At 38.8% G+C, this 26,611-nt stretch overlaps 1 protein-coding gene across 2 annotated transcripts in view; it reads right to left on the bottom strand.

Annotated features, from left to right (window-relative positions):
* STARD3NL (STARD3 N-terminal like) overlaps positions 1-26,611 on the bottom strand; it is a 52,932-nt gene that overhangs the window by 8,556 nt on the left and 17,765 nt on the right. For both annotated transcript variants that reach the window (XM_025984054.2, XM_072760032.1), the window contains 6 exons: positions 15,779-16,046; positions 9,903-9,980; positions 6,849-6,926; positions 4,468-4,521; positions 4,237-4,354; positions 3,934-4,029 (listed from right to left, as the gene is read on the bottom strand). In XM_025984054.2, coding sequence (XP_025839839.1) covers positions 3,934-4,029; positions 4,237-4,354; positions 4,468-4,521; positions 6,849-6,926; positions 9,903-9,980; positions 15,779-16,003 — 649 coding nt within the window. In that variant the 5' untranslated portion in view covers positions 16,004-16,046. The remainder of the gene's footprint in view (positions 1-3,933; positions 4,030-4,236; positions 4,355-4,467; positions 4,522-6,848; positions 6,927-9,902; positions 9,981-15,778; positions 16,047-26,611) is intronic.

Below are 26,611 nucleotides of genomic sequence, written 5' to 3'. Positions count from 1 at the left end.
CCCCAAATACATTATCCATAAAAGAATACATTCTGATAAACTGGACTTCACCCAAATTCAAAATGTGTGCTTCAAAAAGCTCCATGAAGAAACTGAAAAGTCTACAGCCTGGGAAGAAATATTTGTGAATCATATTCAAGAGTCAAAAGACTCTTACTTAGAATGTATAAAGAACTTTTACAACTCAAGAAGAAGACAAACAACATAACTTTAAAAAAAAAAAAAAAAGGTGGTGGTGGTAAAAACAGACATTTCTCCAAAGGAAATAAATGAATAACTCTCACAGCACATGAAAAGGTTCTCAAGGTCATCAGTCCTCAGCGGCAAATGAAAAGCACAAGGAGAAAGTACTTCACACCTTCTAGAATAACTAGAATGAAAAAGACAGCCTCTGCCAGGCACTGGTGAGTACGTGGAAAAACAAATCCTTAGATACTACTGGAGAGAATGAAAAATGGTACAGTAACTTTGGAGAAGACTTTGGCAATGACTTGAAAAGTTCAACAGAAACTCGCCATCATACACAGCAAGTCCTCTCCTAGGAATTTAAGAAAAATAAAAACAAATGTCTCCACAAGGACACGCACATAAAAGTTCATAGCAGGATTAGTCATAATAGCAAAAACTGCCAACCATTCCAATGGCTAACCACTGATGAGTAAAGAAAACACTGTACGTATATCCATAAAAAGGAATATTATTGAGTCACATAAAAGAGGAAACTACTTACACATGCTACATCATGAGTGGCTTGTCAAGAATATTATAGTAAGAGAAAGAAGCCACATGCAAAAAATTACATATTCTGTGATAATATTTATGTTAATTATCCAAAAGGGGCATATTTTCAGGAGAGAAAGTAGATCAGCATTTTATCTAGGAAATAGGAGTGATGATTTGATAAAAAAAAATATTTTTGGATGATAAAAGTACCCTATAATTATACTATGATGTTGGTTTAAAATGACAAATTTACTAAAAGCCATACAATTGCATATTTACAATGGATCAACTTTATGGTATGCAAAGTATAACTCATTAAAGCTATTCTTTTTTTAAAATCAAGGTTAGGTAGTATCCTCAGTGGTGATGTTTTAATACACTTCAAAATTTTTAATAAAAAGTAGAAAACCTGTGTGTCAAATTTATTGATTATCTGTAAGGTGACTACAGAGTTGATCATCTAAACAAGAACATTTCCTAGAGATCAAAGGAGTATAATAATAATTACATGGACCCACAGGAGTAAGCTAATACTGTCCAGGGCAAACAAGCCTGTGTGGCTGGTTACTATTAGAAAGTATCAAAGCAGAATTACAGTGTCTTTCTCTAGATTTGCTTAGCACAGAGTATATTGTGCAACTGAACTACTCTTCAAATGAAGTCTTTTGATGATGAGGTGACTAACTTTTCCTCAACATCACAATGGGTTCACTTCAGCTGTCTGACTACACAAACAACTTCATCCCAATCACCTGACAAAGGACTGTGCTTCCTCGTTCCTTCTACTGAATACACAGGTAAGCACGATATGGTTAGACCAACATGTAAACCTGCAAACACACCACCTTAATAGCCTTTAAAAGTAACCTATCAAAAGGTGCTAACTTTCAGAATCTCTGTGATACTAAAATTCAGGCCAATCCTTCACAAGGAAAAATGCTAACATTTTAATTTTTGTTGACTCTGATTTATTTCTCTTCCTTTCATCCATTCCTTCCACGGCTATAAATAAATGTACTCTGTGCCGGCACCACACTAGGTGCAGGAGAAAGTCAGGAGAAGGCAAGCAGCCCTCAGATGCCCTCTTCTCCACCAGGGGCCAACCAGCGCCGCATCAGTCCCAGGGCAGAAGAAGCACAGATGCCTGTTTTGCTTAATTTTCAACCACTGGCCTCATGAGCCAGTGGTGCTTTAGAGTTGAATCTTCTTTTCTAGGCACAGTTTTTAATTCCAATAACAGTTTTTAATTATAATTCTTTCCTAACTTGAAGGTTCAGCCAATGAAAATATAATACAATAAAGTAAGTCACTTTGAACACTCCTTCTCTCCTACTACACACTTGCATTTTGTCTTGAACAAAGCAGCTTCCCAGCAGAGCACCCTGACCAGGTTTGTTCCAGATCAGCTCCGGAACCCAAAGAAATGGAAATGCTCCCAACCACCACTAGGTGGGGGTACAAGTCAGAGGCAGGAAGCCAGTGGATTCAGACCTGGGAGCTTGATGAAGAATGTCTAAGGTGGGATTCCTCCTGTTGTTATCCCGCTCTGAACTTCTAACTAAGTAAACACATCACTACTGAGAACTTTTATTACTCTTAGGAAAATGAAAGCTATACAAAAGCATGAACAAGAATGCGAACTTCCTCTTTCCAAAAGAATGAGTCCTATAACAAAAAAACTCAAGGAAATAACTCTCATGAGGTATACAAAAGGTTACTACTTACTTGAGTTTCTGTTGGCTGAGAAATACGTTTTCTGCTAATTCATATCTGTATTTCATCTGATCCTATGCTTTCATATTTTAACCTGCTTTTAGAAGCAATACCAAGAGTCCAGAATACCATGTTACTTGGAGTTCCCCTGATTCGCTGTGTCTCATTGCTGTGTCTCTGATCACTCACATGAGGCTTTCTGCCTGGAAACTGCTATACAGTGTGTGTGTGTGTGTGTGTGTGTGAGTTCAATTACTCACTGAGCTCAATGCTGGGAATACAATAATGCAGTCTCTAACTCAGGTCCCCATCCCCACGGTAGGAACAGCGAGGTCAGCGCTGAGGGCAGGGAGCCAGCACGGACGACAGGGCTGTAGGAGAGGTTCCTAAGGAAATGCAGAGAACACCCTCCCAGCAGCCTGGGGGTGAGGGTGGGGTGGGAGAAGCTTTCTCTCCTGTGAGCAGAGAGTAGGACTGCCGAGGAACAGTGGGAAGGATAGAAAAAGCAAGCTGAGCAATGGCCTGGGGGTTTTGGTACATAGTGTTTTCAGAAAACTAAGAGACACAAGGAGACAGTACTGGGAGTTTGGATAACTGCCTGTGGGAGGTCAAATGGTGCTTTCTACCAGAATGAGGACCATGACTTACTTAATCCTTTCCCCTGCTGAAGGCTGTTGTGCAGGAGAAGATGTGATCAACACTGTGTTTCCATTAATACTGAAAGGCCACACATGGATTAGCTGTGAGCATGGACTCCAGCCCTGAGCCGGGTTCAAATCCCAGCTCCATCTCTTACTCTTTGTATGACTTTGCACAAATGACTTCCCTCTCTGTGCCTATATATAATCATCTCTAAAACAGGGTTAATGAGACTTTCATGTCCTAGACTGGTTTGAGGAACCCATGGAACAAGTCTAGTGTTCTACTTCACATGGGGCTGGGACAGGGTGACTGTGGCAGGAGGCAGGAGGCTGGTGCAGAAACCGAAGCAGGAGATGCTGAATGCAAGGTGGAGAAACAGGAGGTAGGACAATGATGAGACACAGGAGGCAGAAATCCAGAGGGTGGACATGGCCTAGTGAGTGATGGGATGGGAGCCTCTAAGAAAGGGCAGGTCCCCAAGGAGGCTCTGGTCTCCATCACCAGCAACCAGGTAGACAGAGCTCCATCCTCACACAGAGGGGTCCTGGAGGATGGTCAGGTGAGGGCATGACAGGTAATCAGAGAACATCCAGTCCCTTCCCCTGGTCTGCCTGTCTTCTGAGATGCAGAGGGCACGTCACAGGGTCTGTGGCCCTCGGAGACATTTATTTTACACTCTGGGTCTCACCACAGGTCCCACAGCAAGACCAGGTCTCAGTTACTTTCCTGTCTCCATGCCTGCTGTGCTCCATGTCTGCTCAGTGTTCTGAGAGCAGAGGGAGGGAGGAGAGGGAGGGAGGACTGGGCTTTTGAGTGATGAATGTAAACACAAAGGAGAATCACAACTTTTTTTACCTGCTTCAGATTCAGGAGGAGAATAAAACTGACCATCAGAAAGACCACCAGGTATAAGTGCTGCCCTCTCTGAAGCATCCTGAACTATCAGGAGTCCTGGAAGAGAAGAAATTCAGATGCTGGGAATGATGTCATACTTCTGGTAGCTTCTGGGCAAGGTTAATCACAATAAAATGCTGTTATCATTATATGAAAGGAAGGCTTAGCAAAAAGGTAAGCTCTGTTCAAATCAGGACTTCCAGGGTCTCCCTTCTAGCTTGGTACCTAGCTTGTCTCAGGAGGCTAATCTGGGGAGACACTCACTGTTTTCCTCTTCTGCCTCTTGAGGTAAGACTTTGAAATCCAGGAACCAGGTCTCAATCCAGGCCAGGAGGAAGGAAATGATGGGCAGCACGTAGCCGAAAGCCCCTTGAGAGAAAAGCTGGAAAGACAGATGTGAGCAGGAGAGGGAAATGCAATTACCAGGAGCTCACAATGGAAAATAAGGCTTCGCCATTATAGATGGTAATGGCAAGAGAACATGGGAGGCTGTACCTTTGAGAGGATCACTTTTGCGAGTAAAAAGGCACTGGTCACTGCTGTCGTCAACTGAAAGACACATCATCCAACATCATTTGCATTAGACATTTTACATTGGGAAGGCACCTGCTCCCAAAGATCCCTGTCTGAGCCAGAAGCTCCCAATGCCCGGAAAAGCTCTGCCCCCACCACTCTGTCCCCAGCCCCTGAACCAACACTGGGCCAACATGGGCTTCTCCGTGGCTCCCGACTGACTGCTGGTGCTCTCCCTCCTCCCAGGGTCTAGCAGGCCGCTGTGTGGGGAAACCAAGTTTTGTCCCCACAAGGTCCAACCTGCAAAGGCGCTGTCCCTACAGAAGGGACCCCTGAAATGCAGAGCCGGGGCTCCCCCTAGTGGTTAGGGAGCCCAGAGATCATCCCACAGGACCTGGGCCTAGTCTCTCCATCCCCCAAAGAGGATTCCTAGCAACATGACCCCTGACCAGGGTGATACCAGCAGGAGCCTGACAGAACAGGGATCAGGGGACATGGGGTGTCAAGCTCTGTGAGTATAAACACAGTTGCAGAGTCAGTATTTTTTAGCAAATCACCCCCCTACACGCAAACATATATATATATATATATCTCCCCACACACACACCCCAGCCAGAGTGAGCTGTGTCTGAAAGAGAGGAGGCATTTTACATTCTGACACAAATTAATTTTATAGGCTGACACTTAGTACCTTATTAGGTACCAGGTGAGTCCTCCTTCCAGCTAGCTGACCCCTCTCTGCAAATGTTTTTAAAAGGAAAAATAAAAAATAATCAAATGGATGTGCTAAGCATGACCTATCGTTTCATAATTTGAAGTAGATATTGGATACTTTCTAAAAACTCGGGGATCCCTGGGTGGCTCAGTGACTGAGCGCTTGCCTTCGGCCTGGGGCATGATCCTGGAGTCTGAGGATTGAGGCCCGCATCGGGCTCCCGCAGGGAGCCTGCTTCTCTCTCTGCCTGTGTCTCTGCCTCTCTGGGTCTCTCACGAATAAATAAATAAAATCTTTAAATAAATAAATAATAAAAACTCACTGAGTATCACTCACGCCTCTGAAACAAATATTGAGGCAGATGGCCTGACAAACACTAGTGTACGTTAAAGAAACTTTGGAGTAGAATGTCTCAAATGGGATGGCTGAAGAAAATCAGAAAGACACAATCACAGCTATTTGTTATCAGTAAAAATATATTCAGGACAGGGAGTCAAATCTGGCTAATGCTGTCAGCCTACAACTGAGACACATTAGCTTGGGACTCAGCTGAGGGTCTGATGTCCTGCCTGTGATTCTGTGGATGCTCGGAAGAGCTGGCTCCTCGAGGACCACGTCTTAGAAGAGGGTCCATCCCCAGCTGGACAAGCTTTCCTGGCCCACACACACACACCGAGGCCTCACTCCAGAAGCAGAACTGCAAGTATTTTGGAGCTGCTCCCTCCAGCTTGGGGAGCTCAATGTTATCCCCATACACCTGCCTTATTAGAGCTCTTCAAAAGGCGAGTGTTCAGACATCTGTGGAAGTGGCAAAAATAACTGAGGCAGAACGGCTTATAATTCTTCTTTTAATCAGTAAATATTTACTGATGGTGAAGAGCGAGTGTCAAGGCTCCGTGCCAGATGTGAAGAAACAGAGACGAGGAAAAATACCACTGCCTTCAGGGCTCCTTAAGTTAAGTGTCTGACTTTTGGTTTTGGCTCAGATCAGGATCTCATGGTTGAGACACTGAGCCCCACTTCCAGTTCCAAGCTCTGCAGGGAGTGCACCTGAAGTTCTCTCTCCCTCTCCTGCTCCCACTATGTGCTCTAGCTCTCTAAAGTAAATAAATGTTTAAAAACACCACTGCCAAAACAAACAAACAAAACAAAACAAAACAAAACAAAACAAAAACCACCACTGACTTCAAGAAGCCTGAAGGTAACAATATAAAAGGAGGACAGGAACTTTTCCCTTTGATATTGGAGGGAGGGGAATAAAATAGCAAGAAAGGCAATGATCAAAATAAGGAGAGAACAAGTCATGAAGAATTACCAAGCAGTTTCAACCAAAGGGGAAATTTTCACAAGTATCTTTATGACAGAGGTACTGATCTCATCATTCATTTGCAAAATGAGGTAGAGGGTGCATTGGTGTTTGGCCAAGAACCATTGTTGGGTCTCTATATTCCTCATTTGGCTCAGTATCCGTTGAGACAAAGCTAGTTACTCATTGCCATTGGAAAGAAGCCCTGGAGTGCTGAACCTACTGAAGCTAGCAGAATTCAACCCAGATGAAAAGCACATTTTCTCCCAGCCTGTTGCTGCTGTGAGCAGGCCTGGGCCACCAGCACTGGAGAAGATGAACAACTCGCACAGACATACTCACCGCTATTGCCCACCAATGGCGCAGTCTGCATACAGCATATGCAAGTATTAACACTTTAAATCGAAAAACTGCCAAAAGCTGTATTAAGAAAAAGACAAAGTAAGTTTTAAAAAACAGATACAAATATAAAATAATGGAGTTTTATGAAGAACTCACCAAAGCGTCTTTATTATTCTGACTTAACTGATGACTGGCACTGGGCTACAGACCTGTATTTGGGACCTCTGCTTTAGATTTTATGTAATACTGCCCAAATAAGGATTCAAATTCACTTCCCATTATCAACACCATTTTTATTTTTATAAAAATAAAACACCATTTTATTTTTCCTTTCTATTTGAGTACACATATATTTCTGATCTGCTGTTAAGACTGGAGAGAATGTTCTCAGAGTTGACTTTCCCACTCCTGGTACAGACACTCACTTTTGAAAGAGACAGGTTCTTAGTAAAGTCCACTTAGTAAAGCTCTGGGTTACAGGGGTACTGGGAGAGTTCTATCCAAGTAGCTACCACCCGATTATTTAGGGTAGCTCTGTGACATTTGTGAAATCCTTCATGTGTATTATTATCCCATGTAATCCCTTTGTCAACAATCCCATGTATCAATTACTGTCATTAATCCCACCATACACATAAAGTAGATAGAAAAATTATACAAGGTCACACAACTCCTTGGGGAGGAAGCCAGGACTTGAACCCAGGTGGTCGGGCTCTACTGAACCACTATGTCACAGCTGTCTTTGTAATTCTCATTTAGTAAGGAATACATATAGAGTAAGATTTTACCAATTTTCCTTGGAAGACATGCCTATTGTGGATAGAGAAAAGTCAGGTGACTCTTGAGCAGTGCCTGAGGGCAGGAGTCTGCCAAAAGTTTCTCACTAATCAAAACTGCTGAAAGGCTGGAGGCTGACAGCCTTTTTGCAGCCACTGACCAGAGGACCACACTTAAGATCCTTTTACGTAAATGAAGGTCACAGGTTATGTTTTGTTTTAATTTGCTGTTTTCATTAAAAATGTGTTTTCCAACAATCTGCAAACTGTTTAGCTTCTCTATTCATTCTAATTCTAGCCCTGCATTCTGGATTTGGCAAAAGGATAAGTCTTCTTCAGCCCTCTATCTCAAAGTCTCCCTGGTCCAAAGGTTTCCTGGAGGCTGTGTCCATTTCCAGGCCAGACATGTCAGTCCTTTTAGTCTGAGCTAATGGGCCCTGACTATTTGTCCAGGACCACTGACTTCCTAAGCATAAAGGACAGACAACTCTCAGAGATCTGGCTGATAGATTAGCCTGGTTTCCTGGCTGAGGCTAGTTTAACATAAATTCGGCAAGGGAAAGAAGAGGAAAAAGGGAAATCAATCTTGCTATTATAGGTCAATTGTTTTTGAAGAAAGAAATGTCAAGAAATATGGGATCTATCACTCTCTGCCTCGAACTTTAATGACCTGGGATGAGTCAAGACACCGAACCAAAGAAACTCAATTTCCTCACTTGGAAAAATGAGGGAATTAAAATTATATTAGTGATTTTCCAAATATTCTGTAGCAACCAAACACTTTTTCAACACAATCTTATTGGAAGTCAAACATATCATACAGAGAAAAATGGAACTACTTGGGTTGCAAGATGTCAATGACAGGGAACCCTAACCTCTGCTTACTGGGAGTCACAGCTCCTTCCCCATACACACTTCTGCAGGCCCCTTCAGAAATAAAACAACAACAAAAAAAGCCTTCTAGTGTAGTCTGAAAATATAGTCTATATTTTCTATAGTCTAGAAAATATAATTACTCAATTATGAAAATTCTCAACCAAAAATGATGATGATGATAGTGACAGCAGGTGGTTCTCTGAGCTTCCAGGATGTATCAATCATTGGCCTAAATGTTTTCCATGCATTATTTCATTTACTTTTCAGAACTAGGGTAATCTTATTTTACATATGAAAACACTGAAGTTTAGACCCAATATATTAAAAGATGTACAAATAGTGATAGTGGTGTGAATCAAACCCAAGTTTTTCTGACTGTCGTGCTCTTAACAACTGTGCATAAAGCTTCTGAAGGTAGTGAACAAAGTAGATAAAATGAATTTGGAGGAATTCATGGTGAATATGAATTGCCCACACTACACCTAACATGATGTTACAATCTGATTTACTTACACTATCAACTATAAAAAGATACTGGGGAGATATACCAAACCCAGTGCGCGTCACAGTGTGCCCTGGAAAGATTGTAAGCATTCTTTTGAATGAAATGAAGGCCTTGTCTATAGAGAATCACATCTGTGTAGTTCTACAACTAACTAAGGTTGCCCAGAATTATCAACAGATAACTTTCCTTGAAAACTCCAATTATAGAAAAATGAAATGTTGTATATTAATGAAGTACACTCAGAAATCTATCTCAAGGCAGGAAAGGAATGGCATTTTCATCGTGTTGTTATATAAAGAGGTCAATTTTCCTGTTAGTGATTAGGGTGGGTCACTGGCTTCTATGAAAAGAATAAAGGCTCCTTCTGACAATCATTATATGGTTTCACTCATACAGGGAATGTAAAAAATAGTGAAAGGGATTATAGGGGAAAGGAGGGAAAATGAGTGGGAAAAATTAGAGGGTGACAAAACATGAAAGACTCCTAACTCTCAGAAATGAACAAGGAGTAGTGGAAGGGGAGGTGGGTGAGGGTATGGGGTGGCTGGGTGACGGGCACTGAGGGGGGCACCTGACAGGATGAGCACTGGGTATCATACTATATGTTGGTAAATCGAACTTCAATAAAAAATATATATATTTTTTAAAAAAGGCTCCTTCTGTTGCCCTTCCTTATCTCTCATTAATCATTTTCTTTCCTTCCTGTGACAAGACGATTCATTACAAAGAGAGTGAGAGTGCACTGACTGGTCCGGAAACTGAGAGGGAAGGAAAACCAGGGTTCAAGAGAGGGAAAGAGAATGGCATAGAGTGTGTGGTCGACTCAGAAGAAATTCACTTGTGGTTAGATTCATCAACCACATATGTGAAGTGAAATGTAAAACAGGAAATACTTACGAATATATCAAAATAAGAGGAGTAGTAGTCATACTGCACCACCTCCTTCTCTAATGTGTTCTCAATGCCTCCATTCACCTAGGAAGGAGAGTGAGAAGTAAAAATGAGACATTTACGTGTGAAAATAATACAAGAAAACATACATGTAAGGTTCTGTATGCGCTTTTCTGCCTACTTTCTTAGAACACTGAAATGTTAAAATAGGAGGAACAAAATACTCATTAACTCTAATAGAAAAAATGTTGAATAGCATTTCCCACTTCAATTCTGAATTCATTTATTCAACAAATATAAATGTATGATGAAAAACAATGCCTTGTTTGTAGTTCCTATTTTAGCAAATTAAAATGTTTTTAAAAACCGCCTCTTTTTTCTTCTAAATAAAATCTTCAATTATACAAATGTGTAATTTTAAGGGAGACAATTCACATTCGTCCAGAGCTGCCCTCACTCTCTGACCACTTTCCATTGTTTTAGCTCTTGGAAGGCCAACAGGTCCTCTAATCTTAGCAAAGATCAATAACATGGGATGGAAGTGTAGATATCCTCTCTGGTTTTTCTTTTTTATTTGCTCCTGGCATATGAAAACCCTGCACTTTTATCAACATATATTTTTAACTTGGTAATGAAATGAGGGACAAACCAGACCTACAATCATATGTGCTGAAGTTACAATAAATGATGAAAATCAGACCTAAGATTACAAACTTTCCTCTGCCAATTCTCCTACCAAGATGACTTTTAAATGATCAAGTTCAGAACTCTACATATTACACTTATAGAAAAAAAATTTTTTAAATGAAATAATAGGGCATCTGTGTGGCTCAGTGGTTGAGTGTCTGCCTTTGGCTCAGGTCGTGATCCCGGGGTCCTGGGATCGAGTCCCACATTGGGCTCCCCACATGAAGCCTGCTTCTCCCTCTGCCCATGTCTCTGTGCCTCTCTTTGCGTCTCTCATGGATAAGTACATAAAATCTTTTTTAAAAAATCAAGTAATGGAACGTGTGTCTGACAGTTAATGCAGTAGTCAAGCAGACACTAGAATCATTAGGGCCAGTGGATTAGGGAACATGACATGCAACAGTAAATTGGCATTTCCAATCTGAAGTACAGACATTGTTTATCCTGGCAAACTGATGGAGATGATCTGAAAAAGGACAAAGTGAAGGGTGATGGACCAAAGACCTGGATAAATGAGGAGAAAATCAATTAAGGAATGCCTTTGTGCGCCTGCCTTTGGCCCAGGGCGCGATCCTGGAGACCCGGGATCGAATCCCACGTCGGGCTCCCGGTGCATGGAGCCTGCTTCTCCCTCTGCCTGTGTCTCTGCCTCTCTCTCTCTCTCTCTCTCTGTATGACTATCATAAATAATAAAAAAAAAAAAAAAAAAAAAGGAATGCCTTTGTAAGGCTTGCTAATTGGTCAAACTGGAATTAAAGTTGCCACAAGGAATGGATCCTCTTGGCTTGGAAACTTTTACAAGTATTTGTATTTGTTGCTTAAATGCAAATATACCATAAAAAACATTTGGTACTTTAAAATCCCCTAAGGAGGTTTCGGTTTCTGTGTAATTTGTGCAGACTAGCTACTGACCTGCTTGAATATAGATCTATATAGCAAATAGAATGGAAAACTTGGGAGCAAAGAAAAATAATTATTAAAAGCCAAACAATCATGCAGTGTTATCGCTGTGTGTCTCCAGACTAAGGACACTTAGCACTATCTCAAATATTAGAAGAATGATTATTCCAACTGACCTACAGTAAAGAGGGGTTCTTAATCTCTATCCTCCTAAGAACGGCCAACAACCTGCTCATGCAGTTCTTCAATCAACAGTCAGTAGAAAAAAGGTTTTCTACAGTATCTGCACACTTTAAAAGACCCTGATTTGGAGGGTGCCTGGGTGGCTCAGTTGGCTAAGCAGCTGACCCCTGGTTTCAGCTGAGATCATGATCTTGGGGTTGTGAGATCAAGGCCCATGTCAGGCTCCGCACTCAGCATGGAGTCTGCTGGGGATTCTCCTTCTTCCTTCTGATTCTCCCCCTGCTCATGTTCTCCCTCTCTCTAAAATAAATACATCTTTTTTTTAAAAAAAGTTTAAAAAAAAAAAAAAAAGACGGATTTTGTCTTGCCTTTAAATAGGGAAATCTAAATCTACATCTGTAGCTCCAACCTACACTCTAAATCTTATTTCAAAATCTTTGTCTCTAGCTCAGGGTGTCCACTATAGACTCGTCTTTAGTTTCACATGGAACCTCTCCTCACAGTTCTGACAGAGCTCATCCTGTTCTTCTACATTCCAACACGAGAAATCTTCAGAGTCGTTTTTGGACCCCGGGGATGATAAAACCAGCCTATCGGTAACTCTATCAGCATACTTATTTTTTTAGTATTTCTCTAAGGTTAGCTTTTTCTTTCCTAGTCCCACCACTGTACATGGGATTCCTTTAACAGCTTTAGAACCAATCTGTCCGCAAGGTAATCCAACTGGCAAACCACTGCCACAAGATCTTTATCCATTCACCAAATATTTGCTGAAAACGTATTAAGCGTCAAGTATGGTTCTAAATACAATGAATACTTTAGTAAACAAAATAGTATCTCTGTCTTTATGGAACTTACATTCTACCAAGCAGTGAGAGATGACAAACAAGAAAATAAGTGCCATGCAGAGAACAAAGCAGAGCAGGGTGACACAGTAATGGTTGACTTCTTTTGGTCCAGTGGTAAATGGAAAGCTTCTCTGTGGTGATATTTAAACTGACAGATTACCAGCATGATAGTCAGAATCTGCATCAAGATAAAGGCAATTAACCATTTCATTTAGAAGGAACAACTAGTATAAAGGCCCCCAAGAGAAGAGAGTTTGTTACACTGTGAGACCAGGAGGCACGTCTGGGCTGCTCTGGGTGGACCAGAACAGAGAGTGGGGAAGGAAGTCTGGAAGCTCCTTGGGGCTGTGCAAGCCATGTTACAGCATTTGGATTTTATTCAAAGTGCTCTGGTAGGTCAGTGAAGGGTTATAAATAGAAAGTAACATTATCTGATTTGTGTTTTTACTTTTAAAAGTCCCTCTGGCTTCTGTGAGGAGAATGGGCATGAGGAGGACAAGAGTGGAAATAGGGAAATCGGCTGGGCCTCTGGTATAGTAGTTTGGATGAGTGCTAGCACCGGCATGGTTGAGGGGACCAACTATAGGAATGGAAAGAAGAGGTCACATTTTGGATATATTCTACAAGCAGATTTGACAGGGCTTACTTTTCCCCTGGATGTGGAGCGTGAGAAATACAAAACAAACAAGCAACTTAATAAACAATGAGTCTTCATTTTTGGCCTGAGAATCCTGCTTCCTTGAAGCAAGGAGGAAAACTGGCTACTTTGAAAGTCATAGATGAGGGCAAAGTATTTTGGTTACTGTTATGATTGCATAGGACAGCTAGGTCCCATTACTCTGCCAAAAGCCTAACACCCTTTGTGCTATTTCTTTCCTCTTTTCAAGACCAACACTACAAGGCAGTATAAGATACGTGTCTTATCTCCTCAGCCAAACTTCAAATCTTATATAATTTTTTTTGTGGAGTTCACCATGCCCTATGCCCTAGCACTCAGGAAACATAGAGACATGTAAAAAGAACAATGGATGTGAGTGATTAGATTTAGAGACAGACCACAAATTAAAGGGATGAAAAACCCAGGTCAGGACTGACAATATAAAACAAACCGAATTAGAAACTAAATGTTAATAAATCATTTATTAATAATAATAAATAAATAAATAAATAAATAAATAAATAAATAAATCTTTGCTTAAAAGGTCAAGATGTGCTATTTTACTATATTCTTATTTAGTCTTTTAATTTTCCAACAGGGGTAACTAGTAGTCAGTGGAAAAGTTGAGTCTTAAAACACATATCTTAATTTGAAAAGATATATGCACCCCTACGTTTACTGCAGCATTGTACGATAGCCAAGAAATGGAAGCAACCCAGGTGTCCATCAACAGATGAATGAAGATGTGGTGTATACACACACACACACACACACACACACACACACACACACACACATGCTGGAATATTAGCCATGAAAAAGAATGTGATCCTGCCATTTGCAACAATGTGGATGGACCTAGAGGGTGTTATGCTAAGTGGAGTAAGTCAGAGAAAGACAAATACCATATGATTTCTCACTCACATGTGGAACTTAAGAAACAAAATAAATGAACAAATGAAAACAAAGAGATAAACAAAACAGACTCTTAAGTACAGAGAACTGATGGTTGCCAGAGTGGAGGTGGGTGGGGTGATGCATGAAATAGAGGGGATTAAGAGGCATAAGCTTCCAGTTACAAAACAGATAAGTCACAGAGATAAAAAGTACAGCATAAGAAATATAGTCAGTGAGACAGCAATATTGTTGTCTGGTGACAGATGGCGACTATGCTTATTGTGAGGACTGAGTAATATACAGGAATGTTGAATCATTATGTTCTGAAACTAATATACCACTGTATATGTTCATTATACTTCATAAAAAAATTAAATAAAAATACCTTTCTTAATTGCAAGGCCTAGTGATTTTTTTTTTTATAACATGTTGCATACAGGCAAAAACCGATCCCCTATGATGAATAACAGTGCACAGTCCACTTCACTTCCATTTCAATTTTGTTGAAGCAATAAGAAAGGATGAGATAGTGTGATCCCCCCCCCCCCACAATTTCACTCACTTAAAAGCAGATAGTGATATTACTGGTACATCAATAAATGCTTTGATTTTGTGCTGTCATTAAAATTAAAATTAAATTAAATTAAAATTAAAATTTTTAAGTGAGTTCCCTTAAAACTACTGCTATGCTTTCCTGTTAAAAGATGTATTTCTTTTCATTTCTTAATACACAGTCATTAGCTTTGGAAACCTTAACTCCTTTGAAATACATATTAATTTAAATATTGTCTTTAAAGTATACATGTGGGACAAATAATAAAAAATATTCTAAATTACGATGTTTCTAAATTACGATGTCTTATCACTGGCTTGATTGGTTTTAAACAACTCTTGCCTGTGAGGAAAGCATTCTGGAAGTTTCCTATTTGTTGGTAAGGAATATAAACAGAGCCAAGGCTTTGGGAGAAAACAAATCTATTGGGTGATATATAATATATTATTTAAATGTATTTTCATCTGTTTATTTTTACCTTTATTAATGTAGCAACTGGAGAACTTAATCATCTGTGAGGCTTGCATCATATTTCCATTGGACAGTATTAGTCCAGACAATTATATGATAATATAACTGCATAGACTTGACAAGACAGAGATAAACCTCCAAATGTTTCTACAACATTTTTTTCCATAAAATATGAATAGTCCCTTTCTGAAACAGTAAAGAATGCATGAAAAATCTCAAACATGGGGATTAGAAAAAGTAGGTTTAACAGCTAAAACATATTCCAGAGGCATGTTACCTTTTTGGAACAAGAAAAGGGTCAGGAAATAAATACTCAAGTCAAGCACTGAGCACTAATGCCAGTCATGAACAATAGGTAAATGGATGGGCAGGGTTGTGTTCCAATAAAACTTTATAAAAAAGGCCAGATGAATCTGTCCCCCAGGCTGCAGTTTGCTCACTCCTGGTATAGAGCAAAACACCATGAATTCAAACTTCAAAGTGAGTTTTAAATGACCTGGCTTTGCTTTATTTTTTTTTTCTGGCTTTGCTTTAAAACATGCCAATACAGCACAAGAAAAGTCAAAATCAGCTGGAAAAGAACATGGAATTCACGAAATGAGACAGAAATGATGAGAAAAATAAGAAAATTGTTTCCTGTCTCGGAAACAACTCTTATATAAAGTCATGGGAAAAAAACACTTACATTTAACTCTATTATCCACAGTAATGTTACAAATAAGAGGTCAAAGGTGACAAACAAACAGAAAGTCCTCCTGACATCAGATATGCCTTTCTTCTCTCTTCCTTCATAGGATTCAATCCTGGCCATGAGGTGTGTAGGGTTGATGGAATGGACGTCGCGCAAAGAAGCGTGAGAGCTCTGGCTCCCTGTGAGAGCGTTTTCCATGTCTTCTTGCAGGGGGTTCATCCTGAAGGAAGGTTAAAGGAGCCTTTTTCCAACTTCACCATCCCTAGAGAAAGGAGAGCTTTGTGTTAAATCAGAGCTCACCTACCACCACCATGCCAGCCCCACCACCCACCACCGTGCAACTGTTTCTTTAATGAGCAACAGTGTCTTAACTGAAGACATTTGTTTTGATGAAGACAATAAAGAGAAAGTGAAATAGGAAGCAATTCTAGATGTTATCAATCAATACTACAAAAGAGCTGTTACAGAAATGAATGAAATAAAGAAGAATGCGAATTTACAGTATTAAAGAGAGAAGACAGGATGCTAACCACATGAGAAAGGTATAACTGATAATCCAGAGCAGACCCGTCCTTTGCTGTGCCAGGGAGAAAACCTTTCCAACTCTGTGTCATTTCTCCTGAACCAGGAAAACATTTTCTGAAAGCTCCCCAGACAGTAGGTAACCAGAATATCTAAACTAGACAGGAAAAACATATTCCTGAAGAGGAAATGCATTTCCCCATCACCTCTGAATGAGTAAGCATGTTTCCTGGCCTCTTCTTGCAAAGGAAGTACACCCCCCACCACCACCACCAAAGTTCAGCATTATGCAAACACCTCTGTGCTAATTACACAAGTTACAGCTCTATCTAGAGATCCAGGGCCATCTCTCCCCAAGATCAGGATGTGCTTCTATAATAAAGGTAAAAGATTAGTAATCTAAGTGGTCTGATCACCTCACAGGTGATGCAAAGTCATGAAACAGTATGGTGAACAGTGTCGTTTACCAAATATTCCCGTTTCCCTCCCACAGCATCTCTCCCCACGGGAGGATTCTATACCCCTGGCTCTATCAACCTCATGAGCCTTTCTTTGGCCAATGTATCGCAAGCAGAAGTCTGTGTGCCACTTTTGTCCAGATCTAGGAAAAATGCAGATTCCTTTCTTTCTAGCATAGTGACTGGTGATGTCCAGATAAAGAAAAGCATTTTCAAGGTATGTAAAATAGAATTTGTTAACAGACTGCTGAGATTTTCCTAAAGCACTGTAGTCCCACTTGGTCCTATTCACAGTCCAGAACTATTTCTTTACACATGACCCTCACTTCTCTCCCTTTCCACATTCGGGAACAAAAGTCCTTCCCACATTTTCATAGATGTGGTAATAAAACGAAGTAACATTTTTGAAAGCAATTTGGTTACATAAACTAAGATGCTTTAAAATATTCATCCTTCTTGGGCTAGTAATCTTACTTCAGCAAACCTAGAGAAAATTAACTATAGACCTTCAGGACAGAAACTGATCTATGTCATTAGAGGTCAGGTTTGTGATTACTCTTGAGCAAGAAGTTGACTAGAGCTCACAAGTTTGATCAAATTCCATTTCTTGGCTTGAGTAGTACTAGCATGGATGTAGGTTGTGGTTTCAGTGGTATATTGATTTGTGAATATTCAAAATGCTATACACTTATGTACACTTACATATTTATGAACTGTGTATGTGTCTCTGTTAAGCAGACCTTATCATTATATATCTATAATAGTTCTGGTTAGAAAACAATCTAAATATCTAACAGAAAGGTAATAATCATAGATAAATAGATAAATCATAGTACAGACACAGTAGTCATTGAAATACTTATACAGTATTTAGAAGTCAGAAGAAGGCTTATATTACAATAGTAACTAGCCTAAACTCTGAATATTAAATGGAACACACATACACATACAGAGTATGTTCACAATTTTGTAAAAATAAAACCAAATTTTTAAAAGAATGTACATATGAAGCATATCAAATGTTAATACTGATTATTTCTCCCTGATAATATTATATCCCCCCTTTTCCTTTTCCATATTTTCAGATTCCCTATTTTGTACATAGTATATTTACAACAGGAAGGACTAAATTCAAACGTAATATTTTTATAGTCCTGGACAGATGTCCCAGGACTTTATGAGGCTCTTCCCTACTTTTTCAACACATCCGGGTGACAGTAGATAACATCATCTTGGACGTTCTGAAAAGCTCAAAGAAGTCCACTGCAGTGCTTTGTAAAAAAAATTTAAAATTCCAAAAACCAAAATTATTTATACACAATTTCTTTCTCAATGAGATCATTACCATCCTAGGGGAAGGAATAACATTGGCATATTCCCCAGTATAGTTGCTCTTAAAACAAAGTTTGCAAAACACTAAATTTACATGCCAGGCTTCTAGGAGTTAATTCTGAAACAATAAAAAGGAAAGCAACTGTGTTTTCTGTGATGAAACACACATTTCAGAGTTCAAAAAGACACCAAAAATGCTCTCTAAATTTGAACCCGGATAAATACAGACCTATTTCTGTAACAATACATTCTACAGTAAGAAAAACCAATCTAAATAGTGTTTAAACCAACCTAATATTCTATTAGCAACTGTATCTAAAAATTCTCAAGTCTACTAAACTGTACAGACAATCCAATGAATTCACAACTGAAACTCAGGACTGTTTTTAGGAAGAAAATCACTTCCAAGGTAATTAGATCATTTTCTCAGGCTCATTCACTCCTCCTTCCCTGAGCCAACTCCTCATGAATAAAAAATGGTAACAAAACACGAACCCTAGAAATCGAGTCTATTTCGAACTAAAACCTGACACCATACAGATGGTATGCACCTGCCTTGAGAAATGAGGATCATTACATTATTTTTTAGATGCATGTGCACAACTGCTAACTAGCTAAAATTTATAGATATTTATATACCTTCAACAATAGTTACTCAAAGCACAGACTGTCGTGAGCAGATTGATTCTTATCAGACTGATCCTTCCCTAGGACAGAGGGAAATCTTAAAAGGGAGAGCTTCCTTTTAATGTATAAAAAAAGAGAAGAGTACTACATAAAGCCCCTTCCAACTCTACAGTCATAGGACTTCATGCTAACCTTGTTCTCCCAAGATTCAAGTGTGGATTCCTCCAGGAAGACGTCACTGAAATGCTCGCCACATTCCAATCCCCAGGCAGGGTCAAGCACATCTTCAAGTTCCCCTGGGACTGTAGACATGCCACTTCCGGTATTGCTTACCACAATGTGCCCTAATTACCCATTTACTCGCCTCTCTCTCCTGCTGGTCAGTGTGCTACGTAAAGGCCTTGAGTTTGACTTGCACACCTCTGTGCCCCAGGAACTACCACAGTATAACTGCACATGGCGGGAACAAAACAACTGTTGACTAAGTCCATTCTACCATCTAGCACAGTGGCTTTCAAAATTCTCTGAATGGAAGAGACGACAACTGTTTTTTCTAAGGAAGAGCTTGGATATTCGCCCAGTTATAATTTTGGAACTACTGAATATTCAGTTCTTGGTACTGAGAGCCTCTCTGGGGTTGGCTTGAGGAAAGCTAAGCCTCTGTAATGTGGGTGTTACGCATTGATCAGCTGTATGCACAGGAACCTAAATCTACAATTCAAGATTTTTTCCAACTATTGGAAAAAAATATGGGGGATGAGGAGTGGGGTGGAGAATTATTAAAAAAAAAAGACAAACATCTCCTTATCTTTTTCTTGGCTTCGTATAAGGAGATGAGAATCCCCTTTTGTTGTTTCAGTTTTTGAAAATGAGATTCCTATCTTCCTGCCTAGATGAATATCTTCCTGTACTATAATATTAGCCAGCTATTTTTATAATTATGCTGTTTTAACAACTGCCTAAAATTCAGTGGCTTAAGACAATCTACATTTATTCTCAAGCTCACAGGTCTATAGGTTGCCTGAAGTTCAGCTTATCTAGTAGAGGCTCAGCTGGGCAATGAGGCTTCTGGGGACAGTAGAACTTGGCTTCAAACTGTGTGTTCCATCTACTCTGATCTTTGTCTGTCTTCCTCCTTGGACCAGGACTATCTGGGTCATGTTCTTTTCATGGCAAGTGGCAAGAGCACATGAGACAAGCTAGGTCATGTAAATACATTTAAAATCTTTGTATACACGTCTGTTCATATTCTATCAGCCAAAGTATATCTCAAGGCCATGCCCGAAGGCAGCAGAGCTGGGATGTACGCTCCATTCAAAGAAGAGGAGAAGGAGTATTTGCTGGTTAACGTTCCAATCCAGCACAGCTATCAAGGTTCTAAACCAGGGTTGGCAAACTACAGCCTGAAGGTCAAATAATGGCCTGCTGCCTGTTTTTGAATATCGGGTTTTAATAGAACACCACCACACCCAATCTTATTGTCTATGGATGCTTTCACACTATGATGGCAGAGGTGAATTGTCACAACAGAAGTCATATACTACAATATTTACTATGGGCATTTTTCTAGAAAGAGGGATTACTGTTTTCATTAGCTTCACAAAGAAGACCCAGGTAAGATTTAGAGTTGTTTAGATTAGCAAAACTAGGCTAATTGATGAATATTAATTTTTCCAACACATGCTCTGGTTGCGTGATTGGCAAAAACCTGTAATTCATTCTAATTTTTCAACAAGTTGCTCTAGTAACACCACAGGTTACATATACGCCTTATGGTGGCTTACCCGAGGGCCACTTCAGCAGTGCCTACAGCATAAATATGCTGCTCTTTGATTTAATTCTCTTTCCTTAATTCCACACTACCAGAATTGGAGAAAAACTATGCCCCATTTATGCTGGTAGCTTCATGAATGATGATATCCTTCCCACATGCAAGAACCGAAACAAAAAGAACTAAGATCCTTTCTGCTACCAAGGAGAAATGCTTACATCTTTGGTATTCTTCTACTGCACTCATCCCCAGGCTGGGTGCAAATGCTGAGCCAAAACTTCAACTCCATCTGCTTCAGCACAGAACTGATACTATCCAGATGGTAAACAGCAGCTGCTCTGAGCACTCACTACCACTGCTAGCATCAGACAAAAGTCCCACACATTCTTGTTACCTTCCTAGGAGGAGTAGAGAGAGCCTCTAGGCACCTACTGACGGTGCCAAACCATGTCTTTCAACCCAATCACCCAAGCTTCTTCTCTGTACTACTTCTGGCAACAGCCAGGACACTGTACGTTCTCCAAGAGAGTGTCAGAATGACAGACTTTAAAATCACTTAATTTTAGACAGACTTTAGTCATCATCTTAACCAAAGGGCTAGGGAGCAGACTTGGCTTATAGGCATGTTTTGATTGGTCTTGCACATTGTTTCCCAAGATTTTGAACTAATCGCTAACATTTTAAATAATAAATTTTCATATAAAAATCCAGATGTGCAGCTTCCCTTGAAAAGTTAAAAATAGAATTTCCAGGCCTGCATTTCCTTACCATGACAATAAAGTCAAGAAGCTGCTGACCTCTTTAGATGGGGCATGCACTTTCTACTTGGCCTAGGTTTTGATATAGCTTGGAGGCATTTGAGTTTGGCGCTCTGACCTATTTCCTTGTTTTATAGACAAGGAGATGAATTAACACTTGAAGACTAGTCTCATCATATTGTTTCAAAGCTTTCTTCATCTTTGTTACCAAAGTTATTCTTGCCTATAAAACAAATGTATTCTTAAGAAAAATTATTTTAATTTTTCTTAAATTATCTTAAATTCTTAAGATAAATTTAAAAATAAAGAAAAGAGAATCTGAGGCCTATGTGGATTATAGGGACATGCCCATCTAAGAGATACTTTAAAATATATTTTAAGATTAAAACTTCTTTTACTCTTCTTTCTACTTCTACTTTTCTACTTCTTTCCTCTCCATCACTCTGCCTCCTCCCAGATTACTAAAAGGAACTAGGAGTTCCTTAGTATTTAAATGCTGGGGATGTAGGCAATGAATTTGAGAGTTCGTAGAGACATGGGCTGCCTCGCTGTGCCCACTCTATCATAGGACTGGGTTTCTTTGGGAGGAAGAAGCAGCCTCAGCTGGCTATCCTCTTGCAAGGCCCACATGTAATAAGACCTAGTTTATCATGGCAAAAGTCCTATCTAGAGTCTAAAGGTTCCAAGATTAAACAGCTAGAACTGGGAAATGGGAATATTGAGGAAATAACCTGACAATTACAAACATGCCCTGCCAGTAAGAGAAAGAGGCATGGTAACTAAGAAACATAGACGCTTTAAAGAATAAACATGCAGAGAAAGAGAGGATGTGGGAAGGGAGCTAAAGCCAACCTGGAGTGTCAAAAAACATAGTGAAACAACCTTCCTATTTTAAAGATATCAGTATGATGTGAGCAAAGCTCTGCCATGCCTAAGAGTTGGATATCCTACATGTCAAACTCAATTATTAACCTTTTGTAAAATATAAAAATGTCTACTTCATGTTTGCTTAAGTGAAGCTGCTTATATATTTTAAAACCTCCAAAGTGGTTTGTAGAAAAGATGTTCTAAACAAGGAAAAAGTATAATTCATTGCCCTGTACTTCATGCTGTTGGTGTTATGAGGTATGTCGATCTTAGCCTGGAAAGTAAAGGCCTGGTACAATGTTGATGAAAGTGCTTTAGAAAGACTGGCAGTGGGCAAAGTTAAGGAGCTGACGCCTCTGTGCAACACTTGGGCTTCCTGAGCTGGAGAACCAGGATTACAAAGCACTACAGGCAGTTTAACAAAATCAAGGTCAAACAAACCCTTTTTTGAGGGGCAAATAGCCCACTACCACTATGTCCACATTTCAAAAGTCTTGGTTTACTTTATGCCATATAATACTTCAAACTATGTCTACAAAAATATTTCTAAAATCTAGGCTATTGGATTGAATTTTATTATCTTTTATTTTGTTTGAGGTTTTTAGTTAAATTTTAGTTAACATACAGTGTAATATTGATTTCAGTAGAATTTAATGATTCATCATTTACATAAAACCCTCAGTGGTCATCACTAGTGCCCTCCTTCCTTAATGCCCACCACCCAGCTAGCCCATCCTTCACCCATGTCTTCTTCAGCATCCCTCAGTATGTTCTTTATAGTCATCAAAAAGAATGAAATCTTGCCATTTTCAAGGACACGGATGGAGCCAGAATGTATTATGCTAAGTGAAGTAAGTCAGTCAGAGAAAGACAATTATCCTAGGATTGAATTTTAGTAAAAAATTTAGTAAAAAATTCTATAAAGCACTTAAATTAAATCACCCTGTTTGGCATTACTTCAAATAAAAAAAAAATCTTTCCTCAGTCAACAAGTCAAATTTTGCCAGTAGATCCCTATAAGTTTAACAATTGAGTGAAATATTTTTAAAAAATAAATGTATATGCATGTATAAAAACTCTGCAAAGCTTTTTACAGATCTGCCTATATCATCAGGGCTACAATGGGGGAGCAAAGAGGAGAATTTTGAAACAATTAAAATAATACTGCTCTCTGATAAACAATAAATTCAACACATCAACAATCAGAGTAGAAGTACTGTGTTCCTAAAGAAGTAAAATGGTTCACAGACCAAGATAGGAGAACACTGACAGGACATATGTACATCCCTCAAGAGGGGAAGAGGAAATGTGCCCATCAGAAAAGGGATGGATGGAGGTCAGTCCAGAAGACAGAAAAGGACTATCACGGCATACGGAAGCTGTATTTAGCCTGGCATATTCAAGTGGGAGTACCTTGACTGTTGCATTTTCAGTATCTCCAGTCCACGGGCCAGATTATTTCTATGATTAATATGATGGTATAAAGGTATCATCAGTGCCTTTTGTCACTGAACAATTTAATAATTCCCTGCATGCCTCCTACTACCTTTTAAAAATTGTTTCTTATTAAAATGTCATAGTGTAGATAGATAAACAATAGACTGACCAGCTTGAAATAAACCGTCTACATAGCAGCTACAGTATTCACTGCAGATGTGAGATGTGAATTAACCCATGGGGCTCTATAAACAGATGGTGACAAATCAAGTTTCTCGGGGAATCAAGAGAAAGAGCTGTACTATAACAAAGACTATATGATGCTGCTGAGAAATTTTGGAGGAAGTGAATGTCTGGATGTCGCCTGATGATCCTCAAAAGCATTGCTCTTTGAGAACTCCTAGAGATACCAACTCTCAATGGTAGTCATCTTTAAATATTAGCATATTTTGTGTATCATATGCAAGTAGTGACATTCCAAAAACAAAAGAGATGTATAGAAAGTCATACATTCACTCGAGTATTCTTCCAATATCTCCTTATAAACTTACAAGATACATAACAGTTGTGACAATGGACATCCTTGTCATATTCCTAATCCGAGGGGGAAAGCTCTCAGTTTTTTTCAATTGAGGATGATATTCGCAGTGGGTCTTTCATATTTGGCTTTTATGATGTTGACGTATGTTCCTTCTGTCCCTATGTGGTGGAGGGTTTTTATCAAGAAAGGATGATGTATTTTGTCCATCTACTGAGGGAATCATGCAGTTCTTACCCTTTCTTTTATTAATGCGGTGTATCACACAGATTTATTTGTGGACTTATATGCAATTATCAATAATTTTCTGTAAGTAAATTATTAAGATGACCACAGTTATCAGGCTCAAAACAGAGATAGTATAAATGCACTTGACTCTGTCATGGTAATACAGTACATTTGCTTATTTTAAAATCAAATTTACCAGTATTTGAGTATGAATACTAATTCATAACCAATAAAAGGCAGGGGAAGTTCAGCTAAAGCTTCTTAATAAGAATATAGATTCTGACATATATCCTCTTAACTAAGCAAATATAGCTAATATTTAGACAAGTGTAATACATTTGAAATCAGGTGTAAGATTTACCACTCAGTATCAATGACGTATGCCTTACCAGAAAGAACAGAGATAAAACATGCATCTTAAAAATGAATAAAATGTAAAAGCTAAGTAAATGATAGATTACAATCAAAATGGGAGGTTTAATAGTTTACTTTTTTAAAAATTCTATTGGTATTTTAATGACATACATATGGATGCAAATTATTTGAATACATAAGTTTTTTAAAGCTTGATAATTATTTTTTAACCGCTCCATCACAGACTATATGTTATTTTGAAGATATAATATTCTTATATGGAATTAGATTTTTTTCAGCGTAAAACTATACTACTAAAAAAATCTAATTCAATAAGTCTTAAAATTTGGAACTGTATATAGAAAAAATAATTCATAATAGACACTCAGAGCAGTACTTTCTAAAATAACTACTGAGATAAATATATTTAAAAATTTTTGTAATTAAATTTAAAAACTGATAGTTAGACCTTAGGAAAATGTTCATATGGAGATGTTTATAAAAGACTTCTGAAGAGGCTCCTGGATGGCTCAGTCCGTTAAATATTTGACTCTTGATTTTGGCTCAGGTCATGATCTCAGGGTCCTGGGATCAAGCCCCACGTCAGGCTCCACATACTCAGCTGCTTGAGATTCTCTCTCTCTCCCTTTCCCTCTGTCCTGCCTTCCCCACTGCTTGTGCACACCTGCTCCCTCTCTTTCTCAATAAATAAATAGATAAATAAATAAATAAATCTAAAAAAAATTCTGAAAATGTTCTACTATAGAATCACTGAAGTAAGAACACATGAAACTCTCTGATATTGAATGTAAAGTTTCATTTTTTCCTTTCCTATATCAAGGATGAAAAGTGGATACAATGGAAGTAAAACACCTTACTCTGAAAAAAAAAAAAAATTCGTTTGTATAATAAAAAAATAACAGTAAAAATAGTGGAAAGTTGCACTTATAAAATTCACTTCCTTAAAGTGCTTTAATTACTTTTTAAATAAAGAATAAAATTTAAAAATTAGACATTTTGGGATGCCTGGGTGGCTTAGCCATTGAGCGTGTCTGCCGTCGACTCAAGGCATGATCCTGGGGTCCCGGGATCAAGTATCACATTGGGCTCCGTGCATGGAGCCGGCTTCTCCCTCTGCCTGTGTCTCTGCCTCTCTCTTTCTTTGTCTCTCATGAATAAATAAAATACTTATAAAAAAAATTAGAGACTTAAATTATAAGGTTACAAAAATCACAAGTATCTTACAGGGAAAAATATTAAAGAAAAGAAAAAACAAGAGTATAATTAATAAATAAATCCTAAAGGAGAAAGGAGAAGGATAAATGTTCCAAGCTGGGGGATGGATACAATAGGATTCATTATACTAAACTCTGTACCTCTGCAAATGGATGAAAAATTCCACAAATTTAAAATATATAAATAAACCCAAGAAATAGGAAAATAGGTAAACTTAGACTGGAAATACTAAATCAAGAAGATGTAGATGGCCTGACTACAATGCACCATCCCAAAAAAGAAAAGTAAAAAAGTTTACAAAGAATTACATAGCAAAGGAATTAGAGCCAGACAGCTTGTTCGGTATTTCAAAATTTGATTTAAAAAGGGTAAAATAAAAAAAAAAAAAAAAAAAAAGGGTAAAATATTGCAAACTGTTCCAGAACATTAAAAAAAAAAAGCTATCATATCATTAAATAAGGCTAGCATAATCCTGACATTATCTGACCAAGAATATACAAGGACAAAGAACACAAGTATAAACATATCCTATATCCTATCTATGAACATGTTATTATATAACACTGTATATACCATATATTAGCCTAGTAGCAAAATGAATAATTTCCTTAGCACAGACTGAGTTACCCAGAGTACTGGGTACTTAACTTACACTGGAATCATTTAAGCCTCACAATAGCTCCCATGAGTAGGATTCCT

This window comes from Vulpes vulpes, chromosome 5 (genome assembly GCF_048418805.1).
Source record: "Vulpes vulpes isolate BD-2025 chromosome 5, VulVul3, whole genome shotgun sequence".
Classification (NCBI taxonomy): domain Eukaryota; kingdom Metazoa; phylum Chordata; class Mammalia; order Carnivora; family Canidae; genus Vulpes; species Vulpes vulpes.
This window is presented reverse-complemented; position numbering and strand designations above follow the sequence as displayed.